This window comes from Labrus bergylta, chromosome 15 (assembly GCF_963930695.1).
Source record: "Labrus bergylta chromosome 15, fLabBer1.1, whole genome shotgun sequence".
NCBI classification, from domain to species: Eukaryota; Metazoa; Chordata; class Actinopteri; order Labriformes; family Labridae; genus Labrus; species Labrus bergylta.
This window is the reverse complement of record NC_089209.1, coordinates 23511644-23526230: the sequence shown is the minus strand read 5'-3', so window position 1 is coordinate 23526230 and position 14587 is coordinate 23511644. Positions and strand designations below refer to the sequence as shown.

General features: G+C 40.7%; 3 protein-coding genes across 3 annotated transcripts; 2 read left to right on the top strand and 1 right to left on the bottom strand.

Annotated features, from left to right (window-relative positions):
• Positions 1-149: 149 nt before the first annotated feature.
• ddx51 (DEAD (Asp-Glu-Ala-Asp) box polypeptide 51) lies at positions 150-8241 on the top strand. The gene is made up of 16 exons (XM_020653948.3): positions 150-377; positions 769-1112; positions 1248-1384; positions 1479-1629; positions 2524-2669; positions 2758-2829; positions 2917-3023; positions 3305-3413; positions 3830-3975; positions 4874-5063; positions 5149-5264; positions 5361-5477; positions 5916-6017; positions 6105-6168; positions 6252-6386; positions 8140-8241. The coding sequence occupies exons 1-16, from the start codon at positions 355-357 to the stop codon at positions 8155-8157; spliced, it is 1977 nt and encodes a 658-aa protein (XP_020509604.1). The 5' UTR covers positions 150-354; the 3' UTR covers positions 8158-8241.
• On the bottom strand, positions 8182-9631 carry smim8 (small integral membrane protein 8). Its single transcript, XM_020653951.3, has 2 exons — positions 9387-9631; positions 8182-8585 (listed from the first exon to the last, which is right to left on the bottom strand). The coding sequence occupies exons 1-2, from the start codon at positions 9513-9515 to the stop codon at positions 8427-8429; spliced, it is 288 nt and encodes a 95-aa protein (XP_020509607.1). The 5' UTR covers positions 9516-9631; the 3' UTR covers positions 8182-8426.
• Positions 9632-10940: 1309 nt separating this feature from the next.
• On the top strand, positions 10941-14354 carry gjb7 (gap junction protein beta 7). Its single transcript, XM_020653949.3, has 2 exons — positions 10941-11143; positions 12865-14354. The coding sequence occupies exon 2, from the start codon at positions 12880-12882 to the stop codon at positions 13633-13635; it is 756 nt and encodes a 251-aa protein (XP_020509605.1). The 5' UTR covers positions 10941-11143; positions 12865-12879; the 3' UTR covers positions 13636-14354.
• Positions 14355-14587: the final 233 nt, after the last annotated feature.

Below are 14587 nucleotides of genomic sequence, written 5' to 3'. Positions count from 1 at the left end.
AAAAAAAATCTGAATTCATGTTTTTTTAGAATAATTATTTCAAAGGGGGAATAAGATAACGTCTCCAAGGACAAATTAAGATAATCTGGTCGCGCCCAAATTGTGACGCCATTATCGCGACCGGATTCAGTTGCGTCATCAACCCGCGTTGAATACAGTGTGGAAAACACATGAGACAAGAGGAGACATTTGTTGTGAATTATAAGTAGAGTTTTTAGATAGCAGTGTTATGTAGAATAAAAAGCTGGTCACGAATCTGGACAGCGTTAATCAACATTCAGTCTTAATTAATGTTTATAAGGGAGCAAATGAAAAGCATTGAAAACATTTCTTAGGAAGTTAAATCCAGGAGAAATGTCTCTGTTTCTTGTGAACAGGTAGGATGCTTTTAAACTTTTTTTTGCATGAACCAGGAAATCGAAATTATTTACACACACATAATAATAATATTTCTTTATGTAGCACCTTTAAAAACAGGGTTACAAAGTGCTTTACAAATGAACATAAAATATAACAGAAATGTAAAACTTTAAAAAACGAAATAGTGGGGGATTACAGAACAAGAGAGTTACATGTGATAGAAAAACTATATAGTGTGTATCGCCATTCAGCTAAAAAAATATGAAGATAAGATTTTTGATTGATATCGCTCAGCCATGTGTAGAACTAAATAATTGAACATTTGAAAGCTGCTGTGCTGTGATTTGAATGAGAGAAGATGACTTCAGAATCTTTAAGGTGTCTTATTTTCTCTCGGGTGGCTCACAGGTATCTTGGAGAGGAGGACGATGGGAGCGTATCGAAGGAGTCTCGGTCTGAGGCGCTGCTGGCTAAACTGAAGCAGAAGGCCAAAGAGAAGCAGAGACAAAGTTTCACAGAACAGAGAAGTGAACCTGAAGAACAGACTCGACAAAAAGACGTCAAAAAGAAAAGAAAAGCTGACAAGGAGAGCAATCGGGAGCCTGAACAGCAACTCAGAAAAAGGAAATCAGAAGAAGTGCCTGTGTTTGTCTCGGAGTCTGATAACCAGGACGAGCCTGTCGAAGAAAAACAGAAGAAGAAGAAGAAGAAAGATGCAAACGAGAAACAGAAGAAAAAGAAGGAGCAGTCAGGTGTGTGCTCTTCCTTTAAAAACTCACAAACAATATAACGTTGATCATATTGTTAGGGCCTGTTCTGAAATCCATTTATTACCTGCATAATAAATACACCTCAGATGATTCAGTGTGTCTGTCTTTGGGTTTTAGGCGAAGGTGTAGTGGACGTTACTGTAACAGAAAGAGATGGACCGGAGGTCACTGGAGCAGAAAAAGAGGAGGCAGACACACAAAAAGAAACTGGATTCAAAGTTTTGGGAGGATTTGAGAACAAACCTGTTCAGAAGGTGCAGTGATCTGCTGATGGTGCTGAAGGAAACATGATCAATGTTGATCCTCAGACTATGTAAAACGTTTGTGTGTCTGTTGTTGTGTTCCCAGGTGCACAGAGTCCTCCCTCAGTGGCTCGCTCAGCCTGATGTCATTCACAGAGACATTAAAAGTAACCTGGTCCCCATCGCTGACGTCCCGGGACTTTCTGCTCAGCTGTTGAAGAAAATACAAACTAATGGAATTCAGCACTTTTTCCCAGGTAATGACAGACAGGTTTACTACATTAAGTACTAAACAGCAGGTTAACTAACTTCCTATTAGGGTGGGAAACACAGTGTTACTCACAATACAATTCAGGAAAACAGTTTCAGGAAGTCAACTGAAATCCTTCTGATCTGGTTGCGCACACATTCACCTCACAGCGGGAGACGCGAGTTGGACACAATCAGAATATCAACAAAAGAGTGGAGAAGAACATTCTGGAGAACATAATGCATCACTTTGGTCTCGGCATACTGTCTGTGGTCGTGCACCAATCTCAGAGAATAAACGTCCACATCCCCTCCAACTCACTTGAGGTGAATTCAGAATATCCTTCTGCGTTCTCACATCTCCTCACTCAGACTTTGAGGAAAAAATACTAGAGGGCTGGCAGGAGAAACTCTGAATAAAGTTAGAGTGAAAAGTCCAGCTATTTGCGTTCACACATGTAGTCCGCCCTGAAAACTTGAGGAGTTTTTCAGAGGTTTTGTGCAAGTGTGAAAGCAGCTAGAAGATATGCTTTACTTGTCCCACAATAAAGATAATTTCACAATGCACAATTCAGCAATAAATTAAACATTTCTAGGAAGTCACATAACGATGCATCACTCACGATATCTAATTTTAGTGAAATTGAAAGGTAAATCTGTCTTCTTTTATTTTATAAATAACAGTATTTGGCACCAATGATCACACCGGTTAGGTTGACAATGTTGAGATGTTTTGTCCCACCCTGAGTTCCTATTATAAGCTTGCTTTACAACTTGTGAACTAGTCCCTGTAATCTATCATTAGTGCTTCATCAGTAGAAAAGGTCGCATGTGTTGGGATGGAGTGTCTTTGTGGTAATCAAATAAACACTTCAGAAATAAAAACTTTGATCGTCTCGCAGTGCAAGCAGAAGTTATCCCGGCCATCTTGGAGAGCGCACAGACAGGGTTTCTGATTGGACGAGGAGGCTACAAACCCAGAGATCTTTGTGTTTCTGCACCAACAGGCAGCGGCAAGACTCTGGCGTTTGTCATACCTGTCATACAGGTGAGCAGGGAACAATAAACATGCTGTGTGTGTGTGTGTGTGTATGTGTGTTTGTGAGGTGACACAGATTAAATCACGGTCTTCTCAGGTGCTGATGGAGCGGGTGGTGTGTGAAGTCCGGGCTCTGGCTGTGTTGCCGACCAAAGAGTTGGCCCAGCAGGTCAGAAAGCTTCCAAAATAAAAGTCTAAATAACATCAAGTAATATTTTTACTCTGCAGAGTGAAAATGCTTCTGATTTTCCCACAGGTTTGTAAAGTGTTCACGTCGTACGCTGAAGGAACCAGCCTGAAGGTGGTGATGTTGGCCGGTCAAAAGACGTTTGCTGCAGAGCAGGCGTCACTGTCAGAACTCCGGTGAGTTCAGAGCAAGCGTCCACCTCCAATGTTGAGAAATGAAGCCAGTGCAGAAGTGTAAAAAAAAAAAAAGAAAAAGAAAAAAAAAAAAACTGCAGTTCCCTCAGTGTCCACTTGAGGACTCCTCATTCGGTCCCATTTAAAAAAAAAAAAAAAAAAAGTTGAAAGTCTTTTTGAGGTTGTGCACCTGAAGATTTGTTCCTGTCTGAGTGTGCTCCTTTTTCTGCTGTTTGAAAATTTCCATAACACTTTCTTTGTGTCTGTGTGATTTTTCCTTTCAGAGGCGGCACAAGACGAAGTTTAGCGGACATCGTCGTGGCCACTCCAGGTCGACTGGTCGATCACATCAACAAGAATTCAGGATTTAACCTGGAACACCTCAGATTTCTGGTGAGCTCTTAAACTCTGGATCAGGGTTGTCATGATATCAGGATTTTTAAACTTCGATGCGGTACTAATACAAATCAAATGATATCAATATCTGTTTCAATACCACAGCAACAAAAATCAAAGTCCGAGGCACATTGTAAAAGAACTTTGGCAACATTTTGGTACAGAAACGTTGCAAACATATTTGTGCATTTTGGACAGTGTGTGAAGGAATTTTTCTGAGATTTTTGATTGATTGATTCCTCTCCTAAGCAACTGTCCAATGAAATAGATACAGTTTTTTAAAGCTTGGTTGCATTTTGCTGCTATTGATCATTAAAATAATACTTTATATCAAAGTTAATATATTTACAAAAAGCAGCAGGCTTCAGTCACATGAATTTAAAATCAGTTTTGTTTTTTCTCTCTTCCTGTAGATCATCGATGAGGCCGACAGGATGATTGACAGCATGCACCAGTCGTGGCTCAGTCAGGTGGTGAAGGCGGTGTTCAGATCAGGAAGTGGAGCAGAAGCCTCATCCATCTTCAGACGGACCGAGCCGGCACACCTGACAGCAGCCAGGTGAGTCTGTGTTTTCACCTGAAGACGAGAGAACAGACTTTTTCATGTTTTTCTCTTTTAAGACCACGTTTATTAGTGTAAAAATTCAGTACACTCATGGTGCTTCTCTCTCTACCCTGTAATAACCTTCACCAAAGACTTTCCTATTCCTCCCTTTCAACTCATACAACCAGAAGTGGTTCATGACCAGAAAGTAGATAAGGATAAGTATAACCAGTCAGTCAGCATGCATACCCACCTGTCAAGATCGTCCAACCATAAATTCAACCTTACAACGTGTTTTAAAATGATAAAATCTTTTATTTTAATGATCTATTGTTCTGAAAACAACCAAAGCTTTAAAAAACTACAGATCATTGGTCATATCTGTATCCAAAAGTTGCAGCAGGGGAATAAGAGAGCTGTGTCTTAATTGCAAAAAGATATGTGCAATTATGTTGTCCACATTTCGGCACATGACGTCAGTACAGACAGTGTGCAGGAGTTCGCTTACAAGTTTTAGTAATCAAGAAAAGAATTGACCAAATACTGTGGTCCTAGGACTGTGGTATCAATATAGTTTGATGTTTTACTGTTATCATATCGAAGTTTAAACTCTGCTATCATGTCAACAAAATCTAGAACATTGGTGGGCGCACTCTGATTATTTGCGTTTGTCATCAAGAGTTTAGCTGCAGCCTTTACAAGCTGTTTCACTGTGGCTGATTGAACCATTTTACTCGAGCAACCCCCAAACATTTTGAACATAATAGTCATTATAAGGTATGTTAAAACAAAAGGGCCAGGTTTTAAAATACCAGAATTGGAGTTCTGGAAATCAGAGATAGTGTGACACACTCAGACTGTGGAATAAGATCTTGTGAGAGCTTTAAGTCCGACCGTCTGTTTGTCCTCTCAGTCTGTCTCCGCCTCAGATGCCGCTGCAGAAGCTGCTGTTTTCGGCCACGCTCACACAGAACCCAGAGAAGCTACAGCAGCTCGGCCTCCATCAGCCCCGACTCTTCAGCTCCATCCACAGCCAGACCCCCTCCACACCGTCTGCCCCCAGCCAGAAGCAAGACCGCTTCGACTTCCCCCAGGGTCTGACGGTAAGAGACCACCTTCATCCTTCAGCGTGCAGATAGCTGAAGGCTTGTGTCACTCTCTAAATGCCTGTTCTCTCTGTGTCTGCAGGAGTATTATGTTCCCTGTACGTTAAGCAAAAAGCCCCTCCTCATCCTCCACTTCATCCTGCGCATGAAGCTCTTCCCCATCCTCTGCTTCACCAACTCCAGAGAGACTGCACACAGGTAAGAGACCGCAATTAAGACCATTAAGACCGGTTAAGGCTCCGGGTCATTTTTAAGATGTGCTTTCTTTCACTGTGGTCTGTTTCTTCTCCTCAGACTGTTCCTGCTGGTGCAGCTCTTTGGTGGAGTTCAGGCTGCTGAGTTTTCCTCCAGACTGTCTCCTGGTGAGAGGAAGAAGACGCTTAAGGAGTTTCAACAAGGAAAGATCCAGCTGTAAGTGTGTCAACATGATGGACTATGGAGCTATTATTGTGGCAAAACTATTTGAAAATACAGACACAGATCCACAAATGCGTGAATAGATCCACAAATGCTAACCTCTCTGTCTGTGATCAGACTGAGTTGGTCGAAATAAGGGCTGCCCAGTCTTGATCTACGATCCCAATCGAATTTCATTCCTTATCATTTGGGATTTAAATTCTTTTTTTTTTTATACTTAGTTTTTTTTTTCCAAGTGTTGCTTCATTCAATTTTCTTCTTTTGTTCAGGGAATGGTAGCGAACACATTTACCATAAAAACTCACACACTGGAATACTCATTTAAGCTTCGAGTTGTTCTTTTTGTTTAAGTTTTCGGATTGTATTCAAACCTTGAATCTTACACCAACAGACCAAGTTGAAATCAGTAAATTAACAAGCGTGCTCCTGCAGGTTGATCAGCACAGACGCAGCCGCCAGAGGCATCGACATCAACGGGGTCAAATGTGTCGTGAACTATGATGCACCTCAGTACATTAGGACCTACATTCACAGGTGAGCTTTAGCCCATAAATCAACGTTTTGTTAAAGTTCATTCTCCATGCTGAGTGATTGAGACGTGTTTTCTCCGTCTTTGTCCAGAATCGGGAGAACAGCTCGAGCTGGAAAAGTCGGCCTGGCCTTCACCTTTCTGCTCGGAGTTCAGGTGAAATATGTCTCTTGTGTTTTTAAATGTAGGACATGAGCAGTACGTTTAAAAAAAAAAAGTGTTTTTGTTTTCCCGCTCAGGAGAAAAACTTCCTTCAGATGGTCCAGGAAGCAGGAAGTCCTGGGATTCAGAAGCAGATTGTGAAACCAGAGAGCCTGAAGAGTATGGAAGCCCGATTTGAACAAACCCTGCAGGAACTCGCTGACGTTATCAAGGTGTGTTAAAAAGTCACAATTTATTAATGGTTGAAATACACTGAATATCCTCAGTTTAAAGGTTATGTGCATGTCTGCCACTTCTTTTTTTAGAGCAGTAGTTAACACATTTCACATGGGGGGTTAACTAAGAATCAGGATTTGCGGTTACCGAGGTAACTTCAAGGTTATCTCTGAGTTTTGTTAATAAGTTAATAATTACTCTTTCCTTAAACCCATCCTTCATCCTTCAACGGCGGATGAAAAATATCAGAGCCATGTAGTTGTAGAGGTCAAATTAAGGGAAGCCTTCCTTTCACTTTGAATAATATTTTAGTTGTTATTGGTTCCATGGCGCTCTGTTTGTATCCATCAGAGCTGCAGCTGAACTGTAATGTCTTATGCTGTCAATACCCACCACAAGAAAGATCAGAGCAACAAATTCATTGAAGAGAAGCAACTGCAGTTATTATTATTACAATCTGTTCTGAAGTGCACTAACGGTGGGAAATATTAAAAGCTTTAATTTGTGCATTCACACCCTGCAACTCTCCCTGCATTTGTTTCTGCAGCTGTGGGATTCAAAAACTTTTTTTTCATCTAAACACTATAAATTGGGGCGGCTGTGGATCAGTGGTAGAGTCGGTCGTCCCTCAACTGAAAGGTTGGGGGTTCGATCCCTAGCTCCTGCAGCCACATGTCCGATGTGTCCTTGTGAAAAACACTTAACCCCAAGCTGCTACTGCTGCTTCGTTGTTGCGTATAAATATGTTAGAATGGTTTTAGCTAACACTGATGGACTCTTCACATGGCAGCCTCTACCATCAGTGTGTGAATGTGTAGGTGTGACCTGCGGTGTAAAAGGGCTTTGAGTTGTCAGAAGACTAGAGCAGCGCTCAAGTCCATTTACCATAAAAGCACTTTCGCAAAATAATGACTCATGCCGGGCGAACCTTGTACGATTTAAGGCTGAGTTTGAGTAACACTACTGATTCTGAAGCCGGGCAAATTTCAGCCCTCATCATCTAGTGTGCTGGGGAGGAACTGACAGGTCGGATGTAATTGTGTCAAGTTTGAAATTTTTGTCGTATGACTTCACACACTCGTAATTAAGAGAAAAGCCACAAGCAGACCGTGACTTCAGGGCTTTTTCTTCTTGAAAGACTGCACCTGAACATGTCTTCTCCTCCTATCATCAGTGTTATGAATGAAGAAATGTTGGTAGGAAATATCTGCAGACCTCCAGCTGACAGGGATTATTTGTTGTTGTTTAGATGCTTGTGTTTGTTGGTGATGTGTGTGTGTGTGTGTGTGTGTTTGTGAGAGAGAGAGAGAGCAAGTGTTTTTGCCGGTGTGTATTTGAGCTGTGCAAACCAAGACAACTGAAATACTCATAGGTCTGACTTCAATGACTTACCAATTAAACTAATCAAGTGTGAGCTCCCAGGTCCTGCCTCACAATCAGACTGTACAGGGCTGTCTCACTAATCCTTAATCTTCGTTGTAAATTGTAAACTTCAGTCTTACAGTGTGAGCTGAAATTCGACCACAGCTTTTATACACTGGATTTAACGTAACCTAAAAGCCTTACTTGGTTCAAAAAAGAGAAGTCTTTTATTGGGACTTTAATGATTATAAATCCCTTCAGTGTCTTTATTTCTGTGATTTTGATAGAAATTAGCTTCAATAAATATTTAAAGCGGCTAAAAGAAAATCTATTGACAAGTGTGAGGCCACTTTAATAACTTGTTCACCTTTTGTTTTCTCTCTGCAGGACGAGAAAGCCAAATAACAGAGTGACTCTGACATTCTCCTGTGAGCTGACATCCGGCACAGATGTATTTTTTATGTTGTTTAATTAAAAACATCAAAAGTCTATGTGTGGTGAATCTTGAGATTCCAATGCACAGGTTTCCAACATGTGAAAAGAAGGTGAAGTCACTGCATTCAGCATCTGCAAGGTTTCATGTTCGGCTTTTCATTTGCACAATTTAGCTGGATTATATTCATTTATCACTAAGTCCTTAAACCGCACACGCACACACACAGTGCTCAGTGTCCTCAGTCCCATTTAGAAGTCTTCCTCCTCATGTATTTCTCTCCCTCGCTGTCCATGGCCTCGTACAGCTGCTGGTCGTTCTCCTTCATGGCGTGCATGTAGCCCAGGTATCCGACACACAGCGTGATGGTAACCACTCCAAACACCATCACCGGTTTATTCTGCAGGACAATAATACAGTGAAGGCATTCATCTGTTATCCTGATGTCATGTATTCTCAACTCTGGGGTTACTTGTAAGAGTAAACTTATCTTCAAGAAGCCTGAAGTTTAACATTTTTTATTGTCCACCACAGGTCACAATTTGCTTTAGTCTCTCCAGATACATATGGCAGCATAGAAACATTGAGGCAGTCAATAAGACAGACAAATAGAGCAGCAAAGTTTACACATTACTGTTTATGTCATGGTTTTGATACCTGCTACCAGTAAACAGGGACCATGTAAACTGAAGACTTTGGATGTTGTAGTTACAACAGATGTCAACGACGGAAAATTAATGTCTCATGTTTAAATTTACAGTAATTATTAAATCAGACGAATACTTTTATCAGAAAAGTAAAATAAACAAAGCGGTATTTGTTAGGACACTTTCGGTCGTCCATGTCTCCTGTAACTACGACAATTCACCAGGTAACACGGTCACTGTTTTAACCGTAACACCTGATTTCCTGAAACGTTAGCCATGCTGCTATGTTAAATCAAATCAAATCAAATCAACTTTATTTATATAGCACTTTAAACACAACATTGATTGATCCAAAGTGCTGAACATTAAAGAAACAAAGCATTAAAAAGTAACAGACAAAAATAATAACAATAAAAAAAACAAAAAAGACGGGTTACTGAACATTAAAAGCAATTTAGTAAAAAATATGTTTTAAGGCGAAATAATGCTATGTAATGTAAACAAATAATGTTTGTGTGTGAATGTGTGTTTGAATGTGTGTGTATGAGTCATACAGGTTTAATGAAGAGTTCGGGGTTGAAAGCTCTGAACATCGTGGTTGAATTAACTCCTCTCAGCCCGGGGGTCCTGTAGCCTTTCTCCCCGGGAGCCTCCTTTCCTTTAACGGCATCTTTCTCTGCCATGTCTCGGTCGGTCTGTTCACTGTAGCTCTACAGATAAATATGTGATAACAATACTGTGTGCTAATGTTACGTTGTATCTGTAGAAGCAGCCATATTTCAAAGTCAAAGACGGGTAAAACGAAAGCAGAAGAAGAGCAAGAAACGATTTGAAACGTAACAGCGCACCCTGTGGTCATGAGCGGGAACTACTTGATCGAGATTAGAAGAAGAGCAGGTTTTACTGAAACATTTATAGTCTATGATTTTACATCAGGAGGAGGACTGAATATTTCTGATAAGAGCCCATCCCCAAATAATAAATATAATAAAATAAACAAGATGTACAAAAAAATAACTTCTCATATACATATGAAGTCCAAACCTAACAGCTGTGCACCAGAATGTGTTTCTAGGTATTTGTCATATCTAAAAAAATATAGGGAAAAAAAAGTATTTTTTAAATTGTGGGCACATGAGTATTCAGTGATTATTAAAAGGCTAAATTCCCACAATTTTTCACATTATTTTTCCAGTGTTTTTACAAATATCTAATTTAAAGCAGTTGTGAGATCTTTGTTAGTATGAATTTTGTCACACCCTTTGGACAAGTAATGTAGTGAAGTCCCCTTTAAAGCACTCGGTAATCAAGATTTGGTGAACCTTAAAAGTCTAAACCTGCATCAGGGTGATCCCATCCATCCCATTTTCTTTGAACAACCGTGATGAAAGCTGGATTGTGTGACCCTGAGAGGGGGGGAATGAATTATCAGATCTGAATCATGTATTACATGTTTTGAATAACCAGGCCCTGGAGATAAATGTTCAGATCCCGATCACAGGTGTGTCTATGATCATGTGAGTTCAATTCAAGGTGCACTGATCTGTGAAGTGTTTTGTTTTTCAACATAAGTTTCTCCAGGTTTTGAGAGACAGCAAAGAGTGTCTTTTATTTCTCATGAAGTTTTCTTTTTGCAGCACAAAGCGATGTTCTTTAAATCAAACAAAAAAGGGAATACAATGAGAACTCAGCAGGAACGTTGGATGCAGTTTAGATGTAAAGAGTGTTCCCAGAAGGTGTGAGGAATAAGAGACAGAGGCCTGAGGTTACTTCCTTTATTATTCATCATCGTCAGAGTAACATGTTACCTGACTCTCATCACAGCTACCTGTGTAAGTTCAGTCCAGGGGGGAGATGCAGGAACTCAAACAATCGGTTTGTCCTCCTCCCCCACACTGAGCCACAAACAGGACCGGCTGCACATTTTATTTGCATTAGACGTCTCCATGGTGATGCTGTCTGTGTGTAAACATCTACTACACACAGAAACACACACACACATACTCACTCACATACACATACCTCCATTCATGCAGGTTTAACAGGTGATCTGTGGGAAATTTCCATCCTATGTGACTTCTGATAATTGACTGTAAAAGTGCTGAAAACAAAACAGAAAGTCTGTGATGGAGCTGATGCAAAGCACAATGACGGATGTTTGTTATGCGTGTGGTACAGTAAGGTGTGGCTGCCAGCCTGCAGGTGTAGACAGCAGAGCACACACACACACACACACACACACACACACTGCACGGCCGAGCACCACCCTGCTATCATCCTGCACAGAGGACACATCTCGGAAGCATCGCAGGTCAGTTTCTATCTCACTTCCATTAAGAAATAAGCTGTAATCTTCAGATTGATTTTAGACTTTACAAGAATAGATTTCATGTTGTTGGATAAAAGCACACATCATAACTTTTGGTCCTACAGGCTCCTGTAGGGATGAGCTCTGCCTTTATAATTGACTCAACCATGAAGTGACCGTCAGATCAGCAGTGTTTGTAAAACTAAGACTTTGATCTTATTCAATAAAGTAAGAATGCATCTATTGGCTTGTGTGTATGTTTTGTTGTTTTGAACAAAGCAGAGGAGAGTTCTGACTCTGTTTATCTTTCTGTTTTGTACTGTTCTCTTCAGCGCTGAGGTACCCCTCTGTGTACAGAGGTTGTTTGGTTGTTTGTGTTTAGATCTAACGAGGAGGATCATAGACTGTACGACATTAAAACAAATGTGTATTTCAGTATATTGAGTGAAACTGGATTTCTCTGGATAATGATACTCTAATATTATTGAATTTAAAACAATATGGATTGTCTTCACACAAAGCATCAAAAGCATCATGACAAAGAGCAGAAAAACACATTAAAAGAGGACATGTAAGGGAGGGCAGATAGCCTGGCGGTTATGTTGTGGGCCTCCATGTACAGAGGCTATAGACCAAGGGTTTGAATCCAACCTCAGCCCTTTGTTGCATGTCATCCCCCACTTTCCCCTCCCAACATTTCCTGTGTCTCTTCAGCTGTCTTTCCAATAAAGGCAAAAAGGCCCCAATGATAACTTTAACAAGAGAACCATTTAAAATGAATTAAAACTAAACCGTAAATATCAAAGAAGAAAAATGAAAGCAGCCAAAAGAGAATCTAAAATATAAAAGAGTTACATTAAAACAAGAGTTAAAGTTACAGTGCATAGTTAAAGTCTAAAATCATAATAAAAAAATTAATAAAATAAATGTATTTAAATCATTTAATGAAAGACAGCTGTAAACGGGTGAGTCGTCCACCTTGATTTAAAAGTACTAAGAGTTTCAGCAGACCTGCAGTTTTCTGGAGTTTGTTCCACATATACTGAGATGAGAAACTGAACGCTGCTTCTCCATGTTTGGTTCTGATTCTGGGGACTGAGAGCAGACCTGTCCCAGACGACCTGAGCGGTCTGGATGGTTTGTAGTTAATCAGGAGGTCACTAATAAATTTTGGCGCTAAACTATTCAGCGCTTTATAAACCAGCATCAGGATTTTAAAATCTATTCTCTGACAGACTGGGAGCCAGTGTAAAGACCTCAGAACTGGACTGATGTGATCCACTTCCTTGGTTTTGCTGAGGACTCTAGCAGCAGTGTTCTGGATCAGCTGCAGTTGTCTGACTGATGTTTTAGGCAGACCTGTAAAGACACTGTTACAGTAATCAAGACGACTGAAGATAAATGCATGGACAGGTTTTTCCAGGTCCTGCTGGGACAGAATTCCTCTAATTCTTTGTAATTGTCTTAATGAGGCTTTTGAAATTTAGTTCCGAGGCAATCGCTACACCCAGATTTCTTGCCTGGTCTGCGGTTTTAAAATTTACTGAAGCTGTGTGCTGACTCTTACTTTTTCTATCTAGTAACTAAAAATACTTAGTTTAAATAAATGCAGTGCGTAGAAATCAACTGTTCCCAGATGGGTTTTGAGTTTGATGATTTTGTTTGTATGAAGGATCTCATTGGTCCTGAAAAGGTAACCCCTGACTGTGTTTGTGACTTGACAGGAGACCGAGAGGAAGATGAATTGGGGTTTCCTGGAGAACGTCCTCAGCGGGGTCAACAAATACTCGACTGTGATTGGTCGGATCTGGCTCTCCGTGGTCTTCCTCTTCAGGATCCTGGTGTACGTGGCGGCGGCTGAGCAGGTGTGGAAGGATGAGCAGAAGGATTTTTTGTGCAACACCCGTCAGCCCGGCTGTGAGAACGCCTGCTTCGACCGCTTCTTCCCCATCTCTCAGATTCGTCTGTGGGCCCTGCAGCTCATCCTGGTGTCCACGCCGTCCCTGCTGGTGGCGCTGCACGTGGCCTACAGAGAGCATCGGGAGGCCAAACACAAAAAGAAGCTGTACAAAGACAAAGTTAGCATGGATGGAGGTTTGTTCTGCACCTACATCCTCAGCCTGGTCTTTAAGACGACCTTCGAGGTGGGATCTCTGCTCGTCTTCTACTTCCTGTACAACGGCTTTGAGGTTCCCATCATGCTCCAGTGCAGCGAGAGTCCCTGCCCCAACACGGTGGACTGCTTCATCGGCAAAGCCACAGAGAAGAAGATCTTCCTCTACATCATGGGCTGCACCTCCATCCTGTGCATCTTCCTGAACTTTGTGGAGCTCATGTACATTGTGTGGAAGCGGGCGTGGAAATGTTTCACCAGGAAATACATCCCCGTGGAGGAGAAGGCGTCACTTTACAGCCGGCCACCTGTTTCCATTGTCAACAAGGATGGCATCACACAGCCGACACACACAGCTGAGAACCAGACAGTCCAGTCCTGAAGAGCTCAAGTTTCCACCTCAGAGTGAAAGCACAGAGAGCTTTGATTATCTAAAAATACAACATGGACGATGCTCAAAAGTCTATTCAGAGCCTGTGCTTAAAAAAACATCCACTGTACTAAGGTGAGACAACCTATGGTACCTTTTTTATGTTTTTATTTTACAGTAAGCAGCTTCAGTTGACAGCATTTTTTGACGTCTCTAACTCTTTATATTAAATAAACATCTTTATTTCCTGTGACTATTTTTCTCAAAGCAAAATGTAGCTAGTTTAAGACCAGTTGTTTTTAACCGTGCAGCTTTTCAGGACTACATTTGACCCTAAAACAGCCCAGGAAAACTAACAACACAAAACACTTCAATGAGTTAAAAATGTGACGCTTAGCCAATCAAATCTCTGCATTCAAAAGGCTATAAAGGATTTCCCGAGTCATTTGGTAGCCCTGATTTGTTTCTTTGAACTGATATTGTCGAAAACACACAACAGCACTTATTAGTATGCGTGTATGATGCATGTAAAGAAGATATATTTTTTAAAGTTTATCCTTAATAACCATGTAAAGGTAGACTTTCTGTTCAGAATTGTGAAAGCTTGCATGTTATATCATTTATACTGTTCCTAATGTATATAGATTTATTTTGCTTGTGAACACCCAAATATATAATAAATTATTAGTATATAAAACTTGAATTAAATCTGCTCTTCATTCTCAACTTCAGTACATGTCTTCTTGTGGTATCTAAAGTCTCTAAAAGCAGGATTGGAGGTAAAACCTTCAGTCAGTTCTCAAGTAGAGATAACATCACTCCTGTATTGGCTTCTCTGCACTGGCTCCCAATAATACCTAGAAAATAATTTAAAATCTTTCTTCTCACATAAAGCTCTGAATGGTCAGACACCTATCTTATCCTTAAGAGCTCACGGTGTCGTATTACGCAACAACCTAAAAAT

What these genes read in the sequence shown, in the direction of transcription:
- gjb7 (XM_020653949.3), top strand. Translation starts at nt 12,880, where the DNA reads ATGAATTGGGGTTTCCTGGAGAACGTCCTCAGCGGGGTCAACAAATAC.
- ddx51 (XM_020653948.3), top strand. Translation starts at nt 355, where the DNA reads ATGTCTCTGTTTCTTGTGAACAG. An exon ending in TCTCTGTTTCTTGTGAACAG is followed by an intron (nt 378 to 768) that starts GTAGGATGCTTT and finishes GGTGGCTCACAG; the next exon opens with GTATCTTGGAGAGGAGGACG. An exon ending in TTGTCATACCTGTCATACAG is followed by an intron (nt 2,670 to 2,757) that starts GTGAGCAGGGAA and finishes CGGTCTTCTCAG; the next exon opens with GTGCTGATGGAGCGGGTGGT.
- smim8 (XM_020653951.3), bottom strand. Translation starts at nt 9,515, where the DNA reads ATGGCAGAGAAAGATGCCGTTAAAGGAAAGGAGGCTCCCGGGGAGAAA. An exon ending in CCGAACTCTTCATTAAACCT is followed by an intron (nt 8,586 to 9,386) that starts GTATGACTCATA and finishes ATTGTCCTGCAG; the next exon opens with AATAAACCGGTGATGGTGTT.